The 20,428-nt window shown below is 34.5% G+C and overlaps 2 protein-coding genes and 1 long non-coding RNA gene across 12 annotated transcripts in view; 2 read left to right on the forward strand and 1 right to left on the reverse strand.

The window, feature by feature from the left end:
- LOC146999029 (uncharacterized) overlaps nt 1-13,149 on the forward strand; it is a 51,157-nt gene extending 38,008 nt beyond the window's left edge. For 7 of the 9 annotated variants that reach the window (XR_015039925.1, XR_015039924.1, XR_015039930.1 and 4 more), the window contains 2 exons: nt 2,230-2,377; nt 11,451-13,149. This is a non-coding gene — a long non-coding RNA (uncharacterized LOC146999029). The remainder of the gene's footprint in view (nt 1-2,229; nt 2,378-11,450) is intronic. The other 2 variants (XR_015039927.1, XR_015039926.1) reach the window with 1 other exon arrangement.
- Nucleotides 1-20,428, reverse strand: part of LOC146999028 (inositol polyphosphate-5-phosphatase A-like) — a 206,397-nt gene that overhangs the window by 143,503 nt on the left and 42,466 nt on the right. The gene's annotated exons all lie outside the window — the stretch shown is intronic.
- Nucleotides 13,807-20,428, forward strand: part of LOC146999030 (transcription factor unc-3-like) — a 95,546-nt gene continuing 88,924 nt past the window's right edge. Inside the window, exon 1 of one of the 2 annotated variants that reach the window (XM_085812266.1) lies at nt 13,807-17,682. In XM_085812266.1, the coding sequence (XP_085668392.1) occupies nt 17,585-17,682 (98 nt within the window). In that variant the 5' untranslated portion in view covers nt 13,807-17,584. The remainder of the gene's footprint in view (nt 17,683-20,428) is intronic. The other variant, XM_085812268.1, reaches the window with a different exon arrangement.

Here is a 20,428-nt window from a genome sequence, read left to right on the forward strand (position 1 = left end):
GGTAAAATGAGTCTGAATCTGTTAAGAATGAATGCGAAGTTGCTGGTTACGCTTTTTGCACCTCCGTATTTGGTTACATTAGTGGATACTCTGAGAAGACGATGTGTAGGATGTGCTTGAGCAGTTTATCTCAGTATTTCCCCTTACTGTACTCGCTGTCACTTAATGCACATTTAAGAACACAAATTTTCTTTCCTGGAAGGGTAACTAGCTGTAAGCATCGATAAGAATGCACTAGATAAGATGGCATGGCGAGAAATGTACGCGTTCCTAAACAAACTCCCCCAAATTTATTGCCCTTCTTAAACGGAAAGGTTTCCACATGTGAGTTGTGAGTGAGAGGACTTTACTTGAACGTCTCATGTTCTCATGAGCTCGTATTTCTAGGGAAATAGAGTATTGCAAGATCTGCTTATTGTTAAACTAAAACGTTAGGAATTCTAATTTTTGTCCTTGAAATTGTGGTTTAGTTTTATAAAAGTAGTACTGGAGCTCATCTTATTTAGGGCTCCGGTGTGTTCTGGCTACAATTGTAATTTATCTTAAAAATTTAGAAGCACCGGAGCTGGGCTCCGCCACAATTTAAGCACTGGGCATGCCACTTCTATTGTTCTGGTATTTTTACTAACCCAAACTGCCCAGCTGTGGCTCAAATGAAAAATGGACAGGACCCCTATCGTAATGTGCCCGGTGCTGCATGGAGCCTCTGAGGTGACAAGCACCGCACATCTACAATTAATTAGCATTCCCCTTGTCCAGAGCATCCAAGATGGTATGGGAAAGGGTGAGAGGCCTTAACACCAGTCGCTGATTGAAATACAGTGCCATACAAGAGGCTTGGCAGATAGTACATTGCCATACAATAATACTTTGGTTCATACACCATGTCGCATTTAAAGTACAACATATTACATATTGTTACGGATTTGGTATAGAAATAGCTAATGTTAGTAGAATTATAAATTAAATTGTTTTATTCCCCGTGCAGTGCAGCGCATGACGAATATTAAGAAAAGGCTATGCCTGAAAATTAAAAATACAAGAGCATGTGCATTTAATAAATAAATATCTCTTTTTGATTTCGAGAAAGTACTGGAAAATTCTAGCGCGTGATTTTAAAATCTTATAAAAGGAGGAAAACATCTCAGTTCGTAGTAGTTGCTTGCTTAGTTTGTTGTTGTTTAGAAAACTGCTCTTGTTGATTGTAGCGAATTCGCGGATTAGCGTTCTTTAGCTGTTTTGAATTACGTTCTATTGGATATTTGAGTAGTTAAAAGATAACTACTGTGAGATATTGTAATACTGCATGATAATTTGAGAAAATTTAAGCATTTTTGTTGTGATAATAATAAATTTTTGTTCATTTTTCATCGGACTTGTGCATTCATTTCATAACGAGCCCGTACGCACGCAACAATTTTTGGTGTCAGAAGTGGGATTTGAATGCCAATAACAAGAGGGATGGAAGAACAATTGAGACAGCTCATTACTGAAGAAAAGATGGAAGCTGGCCAAACATCTTTTAAAGAAGAAATGAAATTGGGCCAGGAATCCCTCAAAGGAGAAATGAAATTGGGCCAGGAATCCATTAAGGAAGAGATGAAATCTCTTAAAAATGAGATGAAAGCAGGTCAGGACGAAATGAAAAGATGTATAGATGTTTGTAAACGCATGGCTGCTTTTTAAATATGCGACAAGCGGTTTGGTGGAAGGGAAGAGGAATGGAGACCCCCCGGGGTGCTCTCCATCAAAATGGGGGGTGGAACTGAGCTAAATAGCACCGTCACCTGTAAGGTGCTCAATGCTGTTGCCAACGACAGGCGTATCTTGCACTCCTTGCCAAGAGGAATTTTGTGGGTTTGGGCTGATTTTACAGTCAGACAAGTGAGCATAAGTAACAACAACAAAGTTACTGGAGCACTAGGAGGGCAAATGATGAGATATTGGCTTTTAACATTATATGTTCACTGAGTTCTGTTTGCACAATACTGCATTCTATTGCATTGTTTGTACAATATCCTGTTTGTTTTGTGTGCATTCTGTTTTGTTTTGTTCTGTTTGTACGCTGCGGTTGGAAGTAAAAAAAAAAAAATTCTATAATTTGATTCGTTTCAAAAGAGAATCTGCATTTGTGACTATTCAAATCATTTCGTTTAAAGGAGATGTGACACGTTCTCCGGCTTTTACTTTTTCAAATGATCTAAGAAATTGCTCTTCATTTCATTTCAGTTCCATGAAATGGTCAACCGGGATGAATTGTGCAGGAGTTTATTGCAACGTTATCTGATCATCGTCTTCGCTCCCACCAGCAAGCCTATAGATAGGAACAAGGAATGGATTCTTGGTAGAGAGAACAGTGTTATGTCCTATCATATCTGTAAGTCTTTTTAGGATTTGATTGTTACCTGCTATAGGAAATAAGACATGGGAAAATAAAACAAGTCACTGAAACATAATTTGTAAACATAATTTCACTTTGATTTCTTCCCGACCGTAAAAGTGGGGGGGGGGGCAGAAAAGGTATTTGTGATGCGATTAAAACTACTGAAATATTTTTATATGTATCTTTTATTTTACACATTTAATTTTTGCATTTCTAAGCAATAGAAATGTTTAAAATTTAGAAATCGAAGTGTTTTAAATTTGAAATATAACTTTTTTATTTAAATTTAGTACAACTTCAACGTGAGGGTGGCATTGATTAGAAAAATGATTTTTAGCATTTCGAGCGATAATTTCACGTGGGTCTCTCATTTTTAAGCAGCTTTATTCTGCTTGGATTATGGAAAGCCACTGCAATAAAAGTTTTCATTTGTTGCTGTAAAAATCTGAATCAGTAATTGAAAGCTGAAAACTAACATTTTTGTTTAAATACAGAAAATCTCAACATCGCAATAACATTGATTGTAAAAATGATTATGTGCATCTATAAAGAGAGAATAATCTCATGCAGACTCTTAAAAATTTCAGCCGAAGCATACCGCAGTAAGATTTTGCATCTTTTTTTGCTAAAAATATGAAAAATTCAGAAAAAGGAAATTGAAATTTAGTATTTTTATTTTAATTAATAAAACTGCAGCCTCAAATGACATTGATTGTAAAAACCATTTTGTGCATTTTAAGCGATAATCTCGCATAAGTCTTTTTTTTTTTTTTCAAGTGACTGTATTCTGCTCGCTTCCTTGAAAATCTCAATAATGGAAGTTATTACTTAGAATTTTGATGCTTGAAAGCACTTTCCAACCATACAAAAAAATGGCTAACGCACAGATTTAAAATATTAATAAATTTCGATTGTATCTGTTCAAAACATCTGTTTGCGAATTCGCGGCAATTTTCCAGTATTTAATCTAAAATTCTCAAGACTGAGTTTGAGCAAAAATTAAGATGAGTAATATTTTCATTGCTGTAAATACATCACTATTATGATCAATAATTATATTAATATGAATTATAATAATTAGATAATTGTAGGATAATTTTTTAAACTGAAATAAATTCCTCAAACAAAAAATAAAGCTGCCAAAACAATTTAAAAGGCATTATAAAAATTGCCAAACAACAAAATGTCGCCAAACATCGTGGTTTGTAATTTTAATTTGAAATTTCAGTTATACATATTAGGTGCAAACTCAGCCTTAGTTTGATGTAGATTTTCAATAACTCTGTTGATTTTGAAAGCATCGGACACAAGTCTCTTCTCTTCAGGAGCAAACAGCCCACCAGCGGCCGAGCGATAAAGTCGCTGAACACTGGTAGTTCGATACGATGTTCAAATTCCGCAAATGGATTGGCTGCATGAGTCATTTCGTGGCTTTCACCATTTGAAATGTGTATACGAGCCAGTTTCCCTTAGAAAGTCCTCTATATGAAGGCATCCTTCCCTTAGATAGATAGCCCTCAAGGCTTTACCATCATCTCAATAAATAAAATCAGGAGCAAAGAAATTCTCTGAAAATATCTATGCCTAACTTGGCCGAGCAGTAAAGTCGCTGAACATTAGTAGGTTGGAATCCCGGCAAACGGGCTGGCTGCATGACGTTTTCGTGCTTTTCCTGATGTGTAACATGTATACGAACCAGTTTTACTTCGAAAATCCTCCACGAAGGCATCACTCTCTTTAGGCAGATATTCCTGGAGGGCTTTAGCGTAATTAAAATATAATACTGTACCCGAATAAAGTTACATTTTTTCTCGAATTTTTTCATCAAGGTTATTATTAGTGAGTTGTAAGTTATAAATAAGAACCGGTTTATTTCAGCGAGTGACCGGTACTCATCTGATCCCATAAAAAGAAGAAATTTCTACCCTAGAGAGAGTGTACGCTTACTTACTTACCACCAGCTCAGTTGCTGTACCTCCTGTTGTATGACTCAATTGATGGAGCATTCTATTATCACTAGGCCCAGCCAAAATTTTCCGTGGAGTATTAAAAATTGTAGCGAAATTTATAAGTTACTCTGGAAGATGGGTTATTAAAGAAACCCTGTGCTGAATGAGTATTTTAGCAGTGTTTTATGCATTGTGATTGTGAGTTTATAGAGAATGTTGACTGTAGAGTTTGGATATAAGAAGTTATTCTGATGCATTAAAACGAACAATATCAACTGGGTATATTAATGTGCATCCTATGTGCTATTCACATATTTCCAGAGTTCCTATTTAATATTTGCTTGTCACGTTAATTGTACTCACTCGTGTTGAGTTGAAAACTGTGTTCATTGAAAAACATGTGCGGTTCACTTTTACACGGAGCACCATTTTATATCTGCTTGGCATATTGAACTGGTTACTGGTAGCGAACACTTGAAGATGAGACTAGAAAATATTAAGAGTATATGCAGGACTAACGCTAGTTTACGAGACTTGAAATATTAGAGTATACGTTTAAGAACACTCATCTTTTCTACGGGTTTCCCTAGTAGAACGGCAGATATAGCATTGTCCCATTTTACTTTTTTATTTATTTTGTGCAGTGTGCTTCTTTGCATATTCTTCGATCATTCCTTAAGCAGTGTTAGCATCGGACACAAGTCTCTTCTCTTCAGGAGCAAACAGCCCACCAGCGGCCGAGCGATAAAGTCGCTGAACACTGGTAGTTCGATACGATGTTCAAATTCCGCAAATGGATTGGCTGCATGAGTCATTTCGTGGCTTTCACCATTTGAAATGTGTATACGAGCCAGTTTCCCTTAGAAAGTCCTCTATATGAAGGCATCCTTCCCTTAGATAGATAGCCCTCAAGGCTTTACCATCATCTCAATAAATAAAATCAGGAGCAAAGAAATTCTCTGAAAATATCTATGCCTAACTTGGCCGAGCAGTAAAGTCGCTGAACATTAGTAGGTTGGAATCCCGGCAAACGGGCTGGCTGCATGACGTTTTCGTGCTTTTCCTGATGTGTAACATGTATACGAACCAGTTTTACTTCGAAAATCCTCCACGAAGGCATCACTCTCTTTAGGCAGATATTCCTGGAGGGCTTTAGCGTAATTAAAATATAATACTGTACCCGAATAAGGTTACATTTTTTCTCAAATTTTTTCATCAAGGTTATTATTAGTGAGTTGTAAGTTATAAATAAGAACCGGTTTATTTCAGCGAGTGAACGGTACTCATCTGATCCCATAAAAAGAAGAAGTTTCTACCCTAGAGAGAGTGTACGCTTACTTACTTACCACCAGCTGAGTTGCTGTACCTCCTGTTGTATGACTCAATTGATGGAGCATTCTATTATCACTAGGCCCAGCCAAAATTTTCCGTGGAGTATTAAAAATTGTAGCGAAATTTATAAGTTACTCTGGAAGATGGGTTATTAAAGAAACCCTGTGATGAATGAGTATTTTAGTAGTGTTTTATGCATTGTGATTGTGAGTTTATAGAGAATGTTGACTGTAGAGTTTGGATATAAGAAGTTATTCTGATGCATTAAAACGAACAATATCAACTGGGTATATTAATGTGCATCCTATGTGCTATTCACATATTTCCAGAGTTCCTATTTAATATTTGCTTGTCACGTTCATTGTACTCACTCGTGTTGAGTTGAAAACTGTGTTCATTGAAAAACATGTGCGGTTCACTTTTACACGGAGCACCATTTTATATCTGCTTGGCATATTGAACTGGTTACTGGTAGCGAACACTTGAAGATGAGACTAGAAAATATTAAGAGTATATGCAGGACTAACGCTAGTTTACGAGACTTGAAATATTAGAGTATACGTTTAAGAACACTCATCTTTTCTACGGGTTTCCCTAGTAGAACGGCAGATATAGCATTGTCCCATTTTACTTTTTTATTTATTTTGTGCAGTGTGCTTCTTTGCATATTCTTCGATCATTCCTTAAGCAGTGTTAGCATCGGACACAAGTCTCTTCTCTTCAGGAGCAAACAGCCCACCAGCGGCCGAGCGATAAAGTCGCTGAACACTGGTAGTTCGATACGATGTTCAAATTCCGCAAATGGATTGGCTGCATGAGTCATTTCGTGGCTTTACCATTTGAAATGTGTATACGAGCCAGTTTCCCTTAGAAAGTCCTCTATATGAAGGCATCCTTCCCTTAGATAGATAGCCCTCAAGGCTTTACCATCATCTCAATAAATAAAATCAGGAGCAAAGAAATTCTCTGAAAATATCTATGCCTAACTTGGCCGAGCAGTAAAGTCGCTGAACATTAGTAGGTTGGAATCCCGGCAAACGGGCTGGCTGCATGACGTTTTCGTGCTTTTCCTGATGTGTAACATGTATACGAACCAGTTTTACTTCGAAAATCCTCCACGAAGGCATCACTCTCATTAGGCAGATATTCCTGGAGGGCTTTAGCGTAATTAAAATATAATACTGTACCCGAATAAGGTTACATTTTTTCTCAAATTTTTTCATCAAGGTTATTATTAGTGAGTTGTAAGTTATAAATAAGAACCGGTTTATTTCAGCGAGTGAACGGTACTCATCTGATCCCATAAAAAGAAGAAGTTTCTACCCTAGAGAGAGTGTACGCTTACTTACCACCAGCTGAGTTGCTGTACCTCCTGTTGTATGACTCAATTGATGGAGCATTCTATTATCACTAGGCCCAGCCAAAATTTTCCGTGGAGTATTAAAAATTGTAGCGAAATTTATAAGTTACTCTGGAAGATGGGTTATTAAAGAAACCCTGTGATGAATGAGTATTTTAGCAGTGTTTTATGCATTGTGATTGTGAGTTTATAGAGAATGTTGACTGTAGAGTTTGGATATAAGAAGTTATTCTGATGCATTAAAACGAACAATATCAACTGGGTATATTAATGTGCATCCTATGTGCTATTCACATATTTCCAGAGTTCCTATTTAATATTTGCTTGTCACGTTCATTGTACTCACTCGTGTTGAGTTGAAAACTGTGTTCATTGAAAAACATGTGCGGTTCACTTTTACACGGAGCACCATTTTATATCTGCTTGGCATATTGAACTGGTTACTGGTAGCGAACACTTGAAGATGAGACTAGAAAATATTAAGAGTATATGCAGGACTAACGCTAGTTTACGAGACTTGAAATATTAGAGTATACGTTTAAGAACACTCATCTTTTCTACGGGTTTCCCTAGTAGAACGCAGATATAGCATTGTCCCATTTTACTTTTTTATTTATTTTGTGCAGTGTGCTTCTTTGCATATTCTTCGATCATTCCTTAAGCAGTGTTAGCATCGGACACAAGTCTCTTCTCTTCAGGAGCAAACAGCCCACCAGCGGCCGAGCGATAAAGTCGCTGAACACTGGTAGTTCGATACGATGTTCAAATTCCGCAAATGGATTGGCTGCATGAGTCATTTCGTGGCTTTCACCATTTGAAATGTGTATACGAGCCAGTTTCCCTTAGAAAGTCCTCTATATGAAGGCATCCTTCCCTTAGATAGATAGCCCTCAAGGCTTTACCATCATCTCAATAAATAAAATCAGGAGCAAAGAAATTCTCTGAAAATATCTATGCCTAACTTGGCCGAGCAGTAAAGTCGCTGAACATTAGTAGGTTGGAATCCCGGCAAACGGGCTGGCTGCATGACGTTTTCGTGCTTTTCCTGATGTGTAACATGTATACGAACCAGTTTTACTTCGAAAATCCTCCACGAAGGCATCACTCTCTTTAGGCAGATATTCCTGGAGGGCTTTAGCGTAATTAAAATATAATACTGTACCCGAATAAGGTTACATTTTTTCTCAAATTTTTTCATCAAGGTTATTATTAGTGAGTTGTAAGTTATAAATAAGAACCGGTTTATTTCAGCGAGTGAACGGTACTCATCTGATCCCATAAAAAGAAGAAGTTTCTACCCTAGAGAGAGTGTACGCTTACTTACCACCAGCTGAGTTGCTGTACCTCCTGTTGTATGACTCAATTGATGGAGCATTCTATTATCACTAGGCCCAGCCAAAATTTTCCGTGGAGTATTAAAAATTGTAGCGAAATTTATAAGTTACTCTGGAAGATGGGTTATTAAAGAAACCCTGTGATGAATGAGTATTTTAGCAGTGTTTTATGCATTGTGATTGTGAGTTTATAGAGAATGTTGACTGTAGAGTTTGGATATAAGAAGTTATTCTGATGCATTAAAACGAACAATATCAACTGGGTATATTAATGTGCATCCTATGTGCTATTCACATATTTCCAGAGTTCCTATTTAATATTTGCTTGTCACGTTCATTGTACTCACTCGTGTTGAGTTGAAAACTGTGTTCATTGAAAAACGTGCGGTTCACTTTTACACGGAGCACCATTTTATATCTGCTTGGCATATTGAACTGGTTTTTGGTAGCGAACACTTGAAGATGAGACTAGAAAATATTAAGAGTATATGCAGGACTAACGCTAGTTTACGAGACTTGAAATATTAGAGTATACGTTTAAGAACACTCATCTTTTCTACGGGTTTCCCTAGTAGAACGGCAGATATAGCATTGTCCCATTTTACTTTTTTATTTATTTTGTGCAGTGTGCTTCTTTGCGTATTCTTCGATCATTCCTTAAGCAGTGTTATTTGCATTCATTCTATTATGCCTGCATTCTTAATATCTTTCTTGTGTTGCATTCAGGGTTGAGCAATATATCTGGAGACTAGCCTCCGTTAGGTGAGTAAGCATTGTGCATGCACCCTGCTCACTATGTTTATCTCAATTATATTGCTGAATGCTTAATCATTCCTGTTATTTGCAGCAGATTAGTGCTTGTTTTTATGTAGAGAAGTCAATTGAATGGCATAGCACCTTTTGTTTTGTTTTCTATTAGTTTTATTTAAAATGGTTCGAACAAATGATTTAGTATTCTCTTATGTAAACTTTCAGCCCTCATAGGCATCTGTTCACATGAAATTTCGCATGTGCATTATATTACTAAAACACATTTTTTAAAATTGTATATTTTTATATCTAATTCTTGAAGATGATTCATGAAATATGAATTCCGTAGTAATAAAAAAATTAAAAGGCATTGTACATAATACCTATAACTAGCTGGGAATGTATGAAATTATTCATATTTCATACATTTCCTAGGAATACCAAATGAGAAACAGGCAAAGCATGAAATACATTTTTGATTCATTTTGAAGAACCTAAACTACTTACTAGAAGTTAATAAATCATGTATGAAAACCCAAATGACTACTAAGAAGGAACCATGGGACTAATGGTTCCTGAATCGCTAAGATGTGTATTTGTGGAAAAGAAAAGTACATTGATTTATCATTTTAAAGGAAGCGTCAATACTGTACAGTACTACGTTGCGGATGCCGAGTTATTTCCCGTACTTCATGAAAACTCATTTGAGTACTGGACATGGGTGAAGCGACAGAATGTTGAAAGAACTTTCAACCAAATACAAAAACATTGCACATAAATGATACTGAACTGTACAACCACCTTTGTGAGCTCTGCCGGAAAAAACAAAAAGTTATTAATAAAGGGCATTGTTGTGAAACTTATGACTATTTCTGAAATTAATTTCCGTTGTCAGGTAGATTGTTGTCTTACTGATTCCCAGTCTCGACCAGATAAAAAATACAAATTTATAATGTTGTATCAAATTCATCTCGCTACTTTTTTACGTATTTTGAATGACAGATTTTTAATGGGACTCTTTCATTACTTTTTCAAAATAACATTTGTACTTTTGAGGAATGAACATCTTTTAATAAAGAGCATTTGTCATTCTATAGAATGTTTATGCATTATACACAAAGCCTAGGCAAAATATGTAATTCTTCAGATGATATAATTTATTTCTTCAGGTAATATAATTTAATTCTTGAGATGATATCATTTTTGTGCATTCCGAGTTATAAAATGAATGAAATGTAACGCTGTTAAGTGAAACTAGCTCCAGGGTGTCTCTATGGTAAATAAATACAGTGAATTTTAAAGAATGCATTTATTCTATTTTGCTTTATGTGCTATCGACGAAGTAGGTTTAATTTAATTTTAGGTTAAGTATAAATGGAATGCAAGAAAAATGTGCATAATTTAATATTTACAAGGAAGCAATGTGGTGTACACATCAGACTCCTTTGAAATGCCCGAAAAATATCCATCCATCTTCTCAGTATTTATTTTCCCAAATAATCCCGTTCCAAATTTTCAAACTAGTTAGCCAAAAAGCCTTTGCAATCATCAACTTAATCAATTATCAAAAGGATGATCCATGCTTATTGCGTTATTTGCGGGAACTTCATTAATGCTTTCACCTTGTTTAAAATTTTTGTATTCGTCTGCGAGACTATCTGCACAGTCGTAAAGCGTTACCATGGTTACCAGTTTTTGCTTTACCATTGTTATTGTTAAAAATAAAATAAAATGGCTGTTCTAAAGCTTCAAAGTTGTGTTTTAATTGTTTATTTAGACAACATTTTTTAATTACACCTGAAGCTTCAATTTCAGACCATGTTAATTCACTGCTGTATATCCATATAAGAGGTTCTGCTCCATCAAAACTTCTTTCTGTGCCTTAGTGTAATAATGAATGCATTGTAGAATGTTGTAAGCTCTTTTAGGTTTGTATTAATATCATTTGAGTGTATTCTGGACTTTTAAAATTTAAACACATAAGTGGAAAAATATGAATAACTGGCTGAGAGGCAGGCACCGCATCGCCAGACGAGATCATTTCTAGTCAAAAGAGGACTTCTGGTAAGCCTAATGATATTCCAAGTTTTCTTGCAGTATCTCTATATTTAGCTTCTCAGCTAATATCTTAATTTTCTGTCATAAGCAAAGTTAATAATTTAAATAACAATATTAACAATGTTCCATTATGTAACAGTGTTTCATTATGTAACACTGTTCCGTTAACAATGTTCCGTTAGCAATTTTCTGTTAATAACGTTTTGTTCTTTCTATTTAAATGAATGAATGAGTATTTATTTAAATTTTGATTAAATATTTATTTGAATCTCCTTTGAATTTAGGTGAACTGTTGTTGGAATGGGAAGGTCGTCAAGCTCGTATCGTCCGCCCAGATGTGTAAACTGTCAATGGCGCCCTACACATGATTTGATCGTGTAATGATGATGAGGCGTGATCTTACCAAATCAGGTGCTCCCATTGGTCCACCTAGCAATGGCTTCTTATCCATCATTCCAGCATTTTTGCAGTCGCGATCTTTTTCTGAAGACCAACACATCATAGAAAGAATAAAGGAAAACATAAAAAGGCAACGAAAACTGCTGTCAAACACTTACTGTGGTTAAGAGAAAAAAAGAAAGTTTCCCCCCCCCAAAAAAAAACTCTCTGAAAAGTGCATTTTAGAAGAAGAGGTGATTTCTGTGCAGTGTTGTGTTCTTTCATTGTGCAGGAACGTGAACCTTCAGACCAATACCAGAAAATGTATTACAAATTCACGAACTGAAGTGTAAAAAAATGTATGTTTTGGGGTAGGGTATGAATAATTCTGAAATTTGCTTATAATTCAAAGAAAGCCAGTGAAGTGACACCATGGACAATTTTTTGAGAGCTTTTAGATAGAATTTATCAAAACATGTTAAATGGTGAAGAGTAAAATTTATTGCAACATCTAAACTCATTTTTTAATTACAGTACTGAACACGAAATTTGCTGTCAATGTACAGCTGTTCTTAGTTCTATCTATAAAAGGTGAAAGTACCATTCCTGAATACTTGGGATTTTAGAGAAATAATCCACAAAACCTCTACTATGTTTCTTCCCTACTTTACAAAACTTTGTTATTGTATATTAATCTAACACAAAAATTGTTTAAGAAATTTATTTATTCATAATGAAGCGATACACAGATTGAAGTGTGTCAAAAACTATTTAAAGTATATTTATTTTATTAATAACAAATTCTATGTTTTGTGGAATACAATCATTAGAGTCATAGTTTGCTTATTACAAATGGCATCACACAGCTGCTTCAAAAACTACTTAGTTGTAGATTGAAAATTATTTGAAAACAAAGGGATTGTATATATTACATATATAGTATGCCCATATTATACTTATAAATTATATTAATTCAGACATTCATTGAGTTAAAAGTACATGAGAATATATCTTATTCAGTTCTACTTTTAAAAATCTTTGCTGGCAAAACTGATTCAAATTAATGAATTAAATCTGTTTTGCGAGACCATTTTGTTTAATGTATTGTACTAAAGCTGTTCCCCTAAAAAAATACTGTTATGCTTATGATGCTGAATCATATTATTTGCAATAATATTATTATTACTAATGTAGAAAGATATTTTTATGTATGTATATACGTGTGTGACGAAGAAACACACCTTTGTTGAAATGCTTCATAACACACACTGCTGTTTTGTCAGTTTGTAGTAATATATGCTTGAATGTTAATGTTTGACCAATGTATGAAAATGTAAATCTTACCAATGTATGGAAATATTTAAATTGTTGGATATAAATGAAAGGACCACTTTGGTTCACAAAATGCTACAGCAGAAAAAAAAATTGTGACTTGCTTTAGTTTTTCTTATTTTTGTGCCCAGTTGGAATAGGTGGCACTATATGGGTGCTATGATTCCGTAGTATGTTGTATTATTATGGTTACTATTTTATTACAAAAACCGTTAATGATTATTTTTGCAGCAGCACACAATAAAGCATTTGCTGTATTAGATGTGAACAAAACTTTGTTGTGGTCTTTGTCCTCCCCCTTATTGTGAATTAACGAGACTGTCAATCCAGAATTTTAATAAGAATTATTTGGAAAACGACATTTCCTTAATTTTTTTAACTTGTTTTACAATTGATAATTTACCAATTTCATGATTGATATGGACTTTTTTCCTACTAAATGAATTCGGAAAATTCTGATTTAAATTACATGTTTCTAAACCATTTACTGTTATGTAATAAATGAATTATTCTTTTTCATCTAATGATAGAACTTCCAAGGTTTCTAATCTGCAAAATTTATATAAATACATATTTCTTTTTCTGATGCATATAAAACTTTCCGGCTCATATTAGCATTTTAAAACAAAAAAACTAAATTAAATAAACTAGTAATTTTTAAATAGTTTTTTTAAAGCTGAAATTCAGATTTTTTTTAAACAAAAATAAAATAAATATAAAACATGAAATAAAGATTTAAGGGGAAAAAATGGCAAATAAAGCTACTAGAAATATTTAAAAGTAACTTTAAACGTTTAACTTTTAGAATTTTAAGATAAAATATTTAAGACAAATACGCTTACTGTAATTTTTAAATTGTGTAAATTTACTTGCTTGAATTTTGACCCTTTTAAATTAAACAAAAACACATATTAAAAATATAAACAAAAATATTAAAATACAAAAGCACAAAATAAAACATGTTACAATTTAAACATTGCAGGCATTGTTTTGTTTGAATTTTAGTATTTTAAACTAAAACTTTTCAAACAAAAATAAAATAAATATAAAACATGAAATAAAGATTTAAGGGGAAAAAATGGCAAATAAAGCTACTAGAAATATTTAAATGTAACTGTAAGCATTTAACTTTTAGAATTTTAAGATAAAATAAGACAAGTATGCTTACTGTAATTTTTAAATTGTGTAAATTTACTTGCTTGAATTTTGACCCTTTTAAATTAAACAAAAACACATATTAAAAATATAAACAAACATATTAAAATACAAAAGCACAAAATAATGCATGTTACAATTTAAACATTGTAGGCATTTTTTGTTTGAATTTTAGTATTTTAAACTAAAACTTAAACAGCAAAATTGCACACTTTGAATTTATCTGTTTTGATGAAAATTGCAGACGAATTCTAAATGTTCTGTGAGTTGGTTCAGTAAGTAATATCAGTGACAGCTATGGAAAATACAAATATATGGAAAATACAAAAAATATTAACTAACACAAAATTGATCAAAATATTCAAACGAGAAACTTAAATTTTTGAATCAGTTTATGTATTTAATTTGTCAATATTTAGCCTTTTAATTAGGATAGCTCCCAAAGCCTTTCTCCTCTCCTTACATAAAACAGTCTTGGCACTGGAGTATGCCGGTATTTTAGTAATAAAATCATAACCTTTTTGATATAATTCTGAAAGTAGTTTTGGAAATATATGGGGAACGGGAACTGATTTTTTTTGGGGGGGGGACTTTTCTTCTGCAAGTCTCTAACTTCCTTTTAACTTCGTTCTCAGTAATGTTGGGCACGCAGAAATGTACTTCGTATATGTACTTTCTTCAGTACTTTGTATTGAAAATTTCTCTTTACATTTCCTTTACAACGATGTGTCTTTTCTTTTACACATACCCAACTCATTCCTAATTTATTTTTTCGGTGTGGGTAATCATCTACAACTAAACATTCTTTTTTTGTAGAGAGTAATTTTTTTAAAATGGCTATGGGTTCCATCGCAGATTTTTTTTCGACGCTAAAAAAGACATACACGCTTCATAAGGATCAAACATCGACTGAGAAAATGAGAAAGACATTTTCTATTATAAGTATCGGCTTTTCTCTACAGCAGGTGCAAAGCTCGAAACTACACAATAGATGACATATGACTGATTAGGAAAACAACACAATAAGTGCGAGAATGTCCGCTCTGTCCACCTAGCTACTCTCACGTGTCCACTGTAGCCACTGTCCGCTCTGACCGCGTAACCAATACAACCACCAAGAACCGGCTCAGTGTGCGCAGGTGAAACAGAAATATCAAACTTCCATCCTGGATCCTGGTATGTCTGAAAAACTTAAAGGAAGACAAGCCTAAGATACTAATTCTGAAATGCATATTATTTTAAAAGATAACAAACCTATATCTCTGATACCCAGAAGATATAAGAGATAAAGAAAGTGTTCAACTAAAACAAGTAAAATCTATTTTACAATTGGATTTGGATGTTCATGAAGAACAAGTTATGTCTTTGGAAAGAAAACTTTCCGTATCAGGCTGTAGAAATTTTACAGAAACAACTATTAGATGCCAAGAATGAAATAGAAGCTGCGAAAATACAAATGTTTAAGGTACAAGAAGAAAATAAGAAAACATATAACTTTCGAAGACGTTCTTCAAAATGTTATGAAATTAATGATTTAGTAGCAATCACCAAAGATAAAATCCTGTCTGAGAAAGAAAATAAAGTTCAAAATGTTAAACTGAACATGCAAGAAATGCTAGCTTTAGAAAAAGATTGCATGAGGGAAATTATGGAGAAGAGATTATTTGCTAAACAAGCAGAATTAGAAAGGAAAATGTGTATCACTCATGAAGATATCAGAAAGGTTGTCGTCAGTTGCGAGAAATTCTTAATGCTGATGATTGGGAACATTAGGGAGACCTGTGTGGTGCTGATGCTGTTCCAACGCCATCTAGTGCGACTTCAACATCAATTTACAAAGCAACTAAACATAAGACAACGTCACAGAAGAGGCGTTTCTTGAAGAATCTTCTGTCCCCAAAAGAAGACTTTCTAAAGCAATATCAGCTGTTAATTTTATATCTGAAGTAAGCAAACAAAATGCTTTTAATTTTCAAGCAAATACTGATTATACTTCTGGAAAAGAAATAATTGACGCAGAAATTCAAAATAGTTTTGAAACTTACGGAGAAGAGCTTCGAAAAGATGCGAAAATACAAATGTTTAAGGTACAAGAAGAAAATAAGAAAACATATAACTTTCGAAGACGTTCTTCAAAATGTTATGAAATTAATGATTTAGTAGCAATCAAAAGGACGCAATTTGGACCAATAAGTTAAAATCAAAGTATTTAGGCTTGTATAAGATTGTCAAAATAAAGAATAATGACTCCTATGATGTTGTAAAAGAAGGAGATCATGAAGGACCCACTAAAACAAGTACATGCGCTGAATACATAAAACAATGGACTCAAGCAGAAGAAGATGAATAAAATAATACTGATTATGACGTTCTTAACCTGAAGTGATACAACTGATAACCGAACTGTGAGTTTCCACCTAATAATGACTTTTATTTCAGTAAATGCTATTTTTAAGATGAAATGAACATTTCCAAAACTGTTAAAGATTGAAGATATTTTTCGTTTTAGATGAAATATAGAAGGGACTGTTGACGATGTTATTGTGCAAAGATGGACAATTAAGATGTTTCCTTTCAATATTGTCCTTAGCACACAATCTTCCCCTCTCCCTTCGTACTTCTTTTCAGGTTTCGGCTTATTTACGATGATGGTTCTTTTTATGATGTCAAGAGTAGAATAATGTCTTCGAGGTCGACGCATAGCAGGAACCCGAATGTGGGATACTAAATCCATAGTTTAACAATTTTCTTCGCGAGCTGTCTAATTTTTAGCTGTTGACTGCACGAGTGAAATTGATAGAACTTTGAACAGTTTGTTTTATGAGAGGAGATGTAAGATGTTGTTTTATAGATATAAGGTGTTATAGATGTTGTGTTAATAAATGAACGATATTATACAGTCGGTAGATGGAGCAAAATGACAAAAACCTAATCCAGAAATCTTTTTTTTTCTTTTTTCCCTTTCTGAATATTTCTGAAAATCATGTCTCTATTTTTTGAGAAATAAATAAATAATAAAATTCAATTAAAAATTTTTACTTGAGATGAAATCAGAATGGCTTTCTAGTGAACAAATGTGAACAAATTTTCAACGAAAGAAGTACTCAGCAATAAGTACTACAACTTTTTCAAATTTAGTTTTCCAATTAGGAACACAAGATAGAGTAAAAAGTGGATTTCTTGTAAGATTTCATTTCTTTTTCTTGGAAAAAGTAGGAAATTACGTAATTTTGGAAACTTCCTCAATTGCTTTGAATGAAAAATTCTTCAATTCATATGCAGCCATTCTCAGCTTAATTGCTCATAGCAATCACAGCAGATTACGTTTTATGCTTTCTATAGATTTCTGTAGTGCAGTGGATTTACATTTTACTTTTGTTATTTAAAATTCATTTCCGTACATTGGAATCAAAATATTGAGAATGAATAATTTAAAATGCGAGCGTCCAAAATTCGTTTGCGAAGTTTTTTCAGAAGTTGACGAGTTCCATCGACATGTGGCAACAATTCGCATTTCATTTTCTTTTATCGTTTGCAGATATATTAATTTTTAATGAATAAAGAATTTTTCCTTTGGAAATTTCCCAAAATAGCGATTCTTATCGCAAAGAATCTGCGTGAAATTTTGTCCTCGCAATGGAAATCCGCTAGGTAAGTTTTTGAAACTTTGTAAAATGCTTTTGAAGGCAATATTTTATTCAGCGTAAGAGATTTTGAGTAGTGTAAGATGTTTAATGAAGGGATAGAATACATCGAAGACGAAACTCGCTTTGTTAGATCATTTACTTTAAATAACTGAGTGTCGATCAAGTCGAAGATTTGCTTAGCGATCATCGTTCAATAAATTGGGATATTATTAAAGAAATTTTCATATCATCTAGACCTGTCAAGCTTTTGAACTTTAGTTCATCGCTTGTTCAAAATACAGTAACATGTCTCAGAAACATATCCTTCTTAAAATATAAGAATATTGCTGGTAATGGAATGTAGATTAATGTAATTAATGCTTACTATACCTGAAATTTGATTTAAGGATTTAACTAAAGAATTTGTATTATGGAAGGGAAAACAATCCGAAAGTATTTATAAATATTTTATTTGGTAATGATGTAGTATGCAAACTACCACTTTTTGTTACTTTTTTCTCAAATAGTGCGATTAAAATTCTAATTTTTAGTATAAAAATAAATGCAATTAAGAGTACATAAATGAATATAATTCCATTACTAATTTAAAAACATATTAAATTTTTAATGTCATTGCATTGATATTTCCATTGCTTTATAAAAAAATCGAATGTGTATTACCACATGACTTCCTTGTACGATTTGTTTTTGCTGCATTTAATTTAAACTTATTTCCTCGAATTTCATTAGATATATATTTCTCATTCAGTTAATTCAGTTCACACTTCGTGGCAAGGCAAAAATACATAAAACATCAAAATAACTTTATTAAAATTGAAAAATATAGTCTCTACATAGTATAATAAAAGAAAGAGTCTGTCTGTGTGTGCGTGTCTTTCGTTCGCGCTGCACGTAAGTTAATAGACTCACGGCTACGAAATTTGGTAGATAGGTGCATTTAGACAAGAGCCAGTGCACCTCGAAGCGATTTTTTTCGAAATTCGAATTAAAAATTTTTTTATTTTATGTTTTGTGACGAAATCGCGTCATTTTGAGACATAATGGCCTATAGGAAACGAGATTTTACTCTGCACACTCCATTTTCACATCGTCATGAAATGTAGGCACTTAACTATTTTACGAACTTAAAATAAATTGATCAGGAATAGGATAAGCTTCAGGCCACTTGGTGAAGTAATCAACGACAACGAGTATGTATTTGTTGCCATCAGCAGTTCGTGGCAGAGGTCCCAGGATGTCAAAGGCGATTCGTTCAAAAGGCGCCCCTACGTTGTAACGTTGCAGCTTGCCTCGGCTGCGTCTCTTAGGTCCTTTCCGACCTGCACAGGCATCGCAAGATCGGCACCACTTTTGCACGTCATCCTTTGCATTATTCCAGTAAAAGCGCTCACGAACTCTCTGTAAGGTCTTCATTATTCCAAAGTGACCTCCCGTAGGGCTGTTATGTAGTTCTTTAAGGACATCAGGATTGCGGGATCTTGGAAGTATCAGCTGCCATCGGAACGTCTTCCCATCATCCGATTCGAATTTCCGGTATAAGACGCCGTTTCGAATGTGAAGTGAATCCCAGAGTGCCCAATATTGTTTGGTTGTAGGACTACAGATAGAAATGTCCTGCCAGGTAGGTTTTCTGTTTGACGACTCCATTAGATCAATTATGGGTTTAATGTCGCGGTCTTCCAGCTGGTCTTTCCTGACTTCATCATCACTCCACGGTTCTCGATCAGCCGATGTTGATGTTGTAATTTGTCTTGCGACCGGAGTCAGCAGCTCGTATTTCGCTTCCACCCTGGAACAATATGGACAGTTTTCTTGGCAAGGTCTTCTAGACAGGGCGTCGGCGTTTCCGTGTGATGATCCCTTACGATGACGGATAGTGATGTCATATTCTTGGAGTCTCTGTATCCACCTGGCTATTTGACCCTCAGGATTCTTGAAATTTAAAAGCCAGGTCAATGATGCATGATCGGTGCGGAGCAGAAATTTTCTGCCGTATAGATAGTGATGGAACTGTTCTACAGCTTTGACTATGGCGAGCAACTCTTTCCTGGTGACACAATAATTCCTCTCCGGTTTAGACAGGCACTTGCTCCAGTACGCCACTACACGTTCTTGGCCGTCTGTTTCTTGGGACAAAACAGCACCGACACTTTCATTGCTCGCGTCGGTGTCGAGAATAAATGGTCGGTCGTGCTGAGGATACGTCAGGATTGGAGCAGATGTTAAAGCCTCCTTTAAGTTGTTAAATGCATCGTCGCATTCTTTTGTCCACAAGAACTTTTGGTTGCTCTCTGTCAGCTTGTGAAGGGGTCTTGCGATGGAAGAAAAGTCCTTCACGAATCTCCTATAGTAGGTGCAAAGCCCTAGAAAGCTTCTCAGCTGATGGACATTTTCGGGATGTTTCCAGGATTTAACCGCTGATACCTTTTCAGGATCCGTGCGCACACCTTCTGCAGAGATGACATGTCCCAGGTAAGTCACTTCCTTTCGGAACAATTTGCATTTAGCGGGACTCAGCTTTAGATTGGCTTCTTTCAGTTTCTGAAGCACCTTTCTAAGATTTTCTAGATGCTCTTCAAAACTCTTTCCGACGATGATGATATCGTCCAGGTATATCAGACAGGCTTCATAGGAAAGTCCTTTCAAAACAGTCTCCATGAGGCGTTCGAATGTTGCCGGCGCATTACACAGTCCAAACGGCATCACCTTGAATTGCCAAAGCCCTTGTCCCGTAGTAAATGCCGTCTTTT

Source organism: Stegodyphus dumicola, chromosome 2, assembly GCF_044657685.1.
Source record: "Stegodyphus dumicola isolate Sdum_Otavi_A_Nest chromosome 2, ASM4465768v1".
NCBI lineage: Eukaryota > Metazoa > Arthropoda > Arachnida > Araneae > Eresidae > Stegodyphus > Stegodyphus dumicola.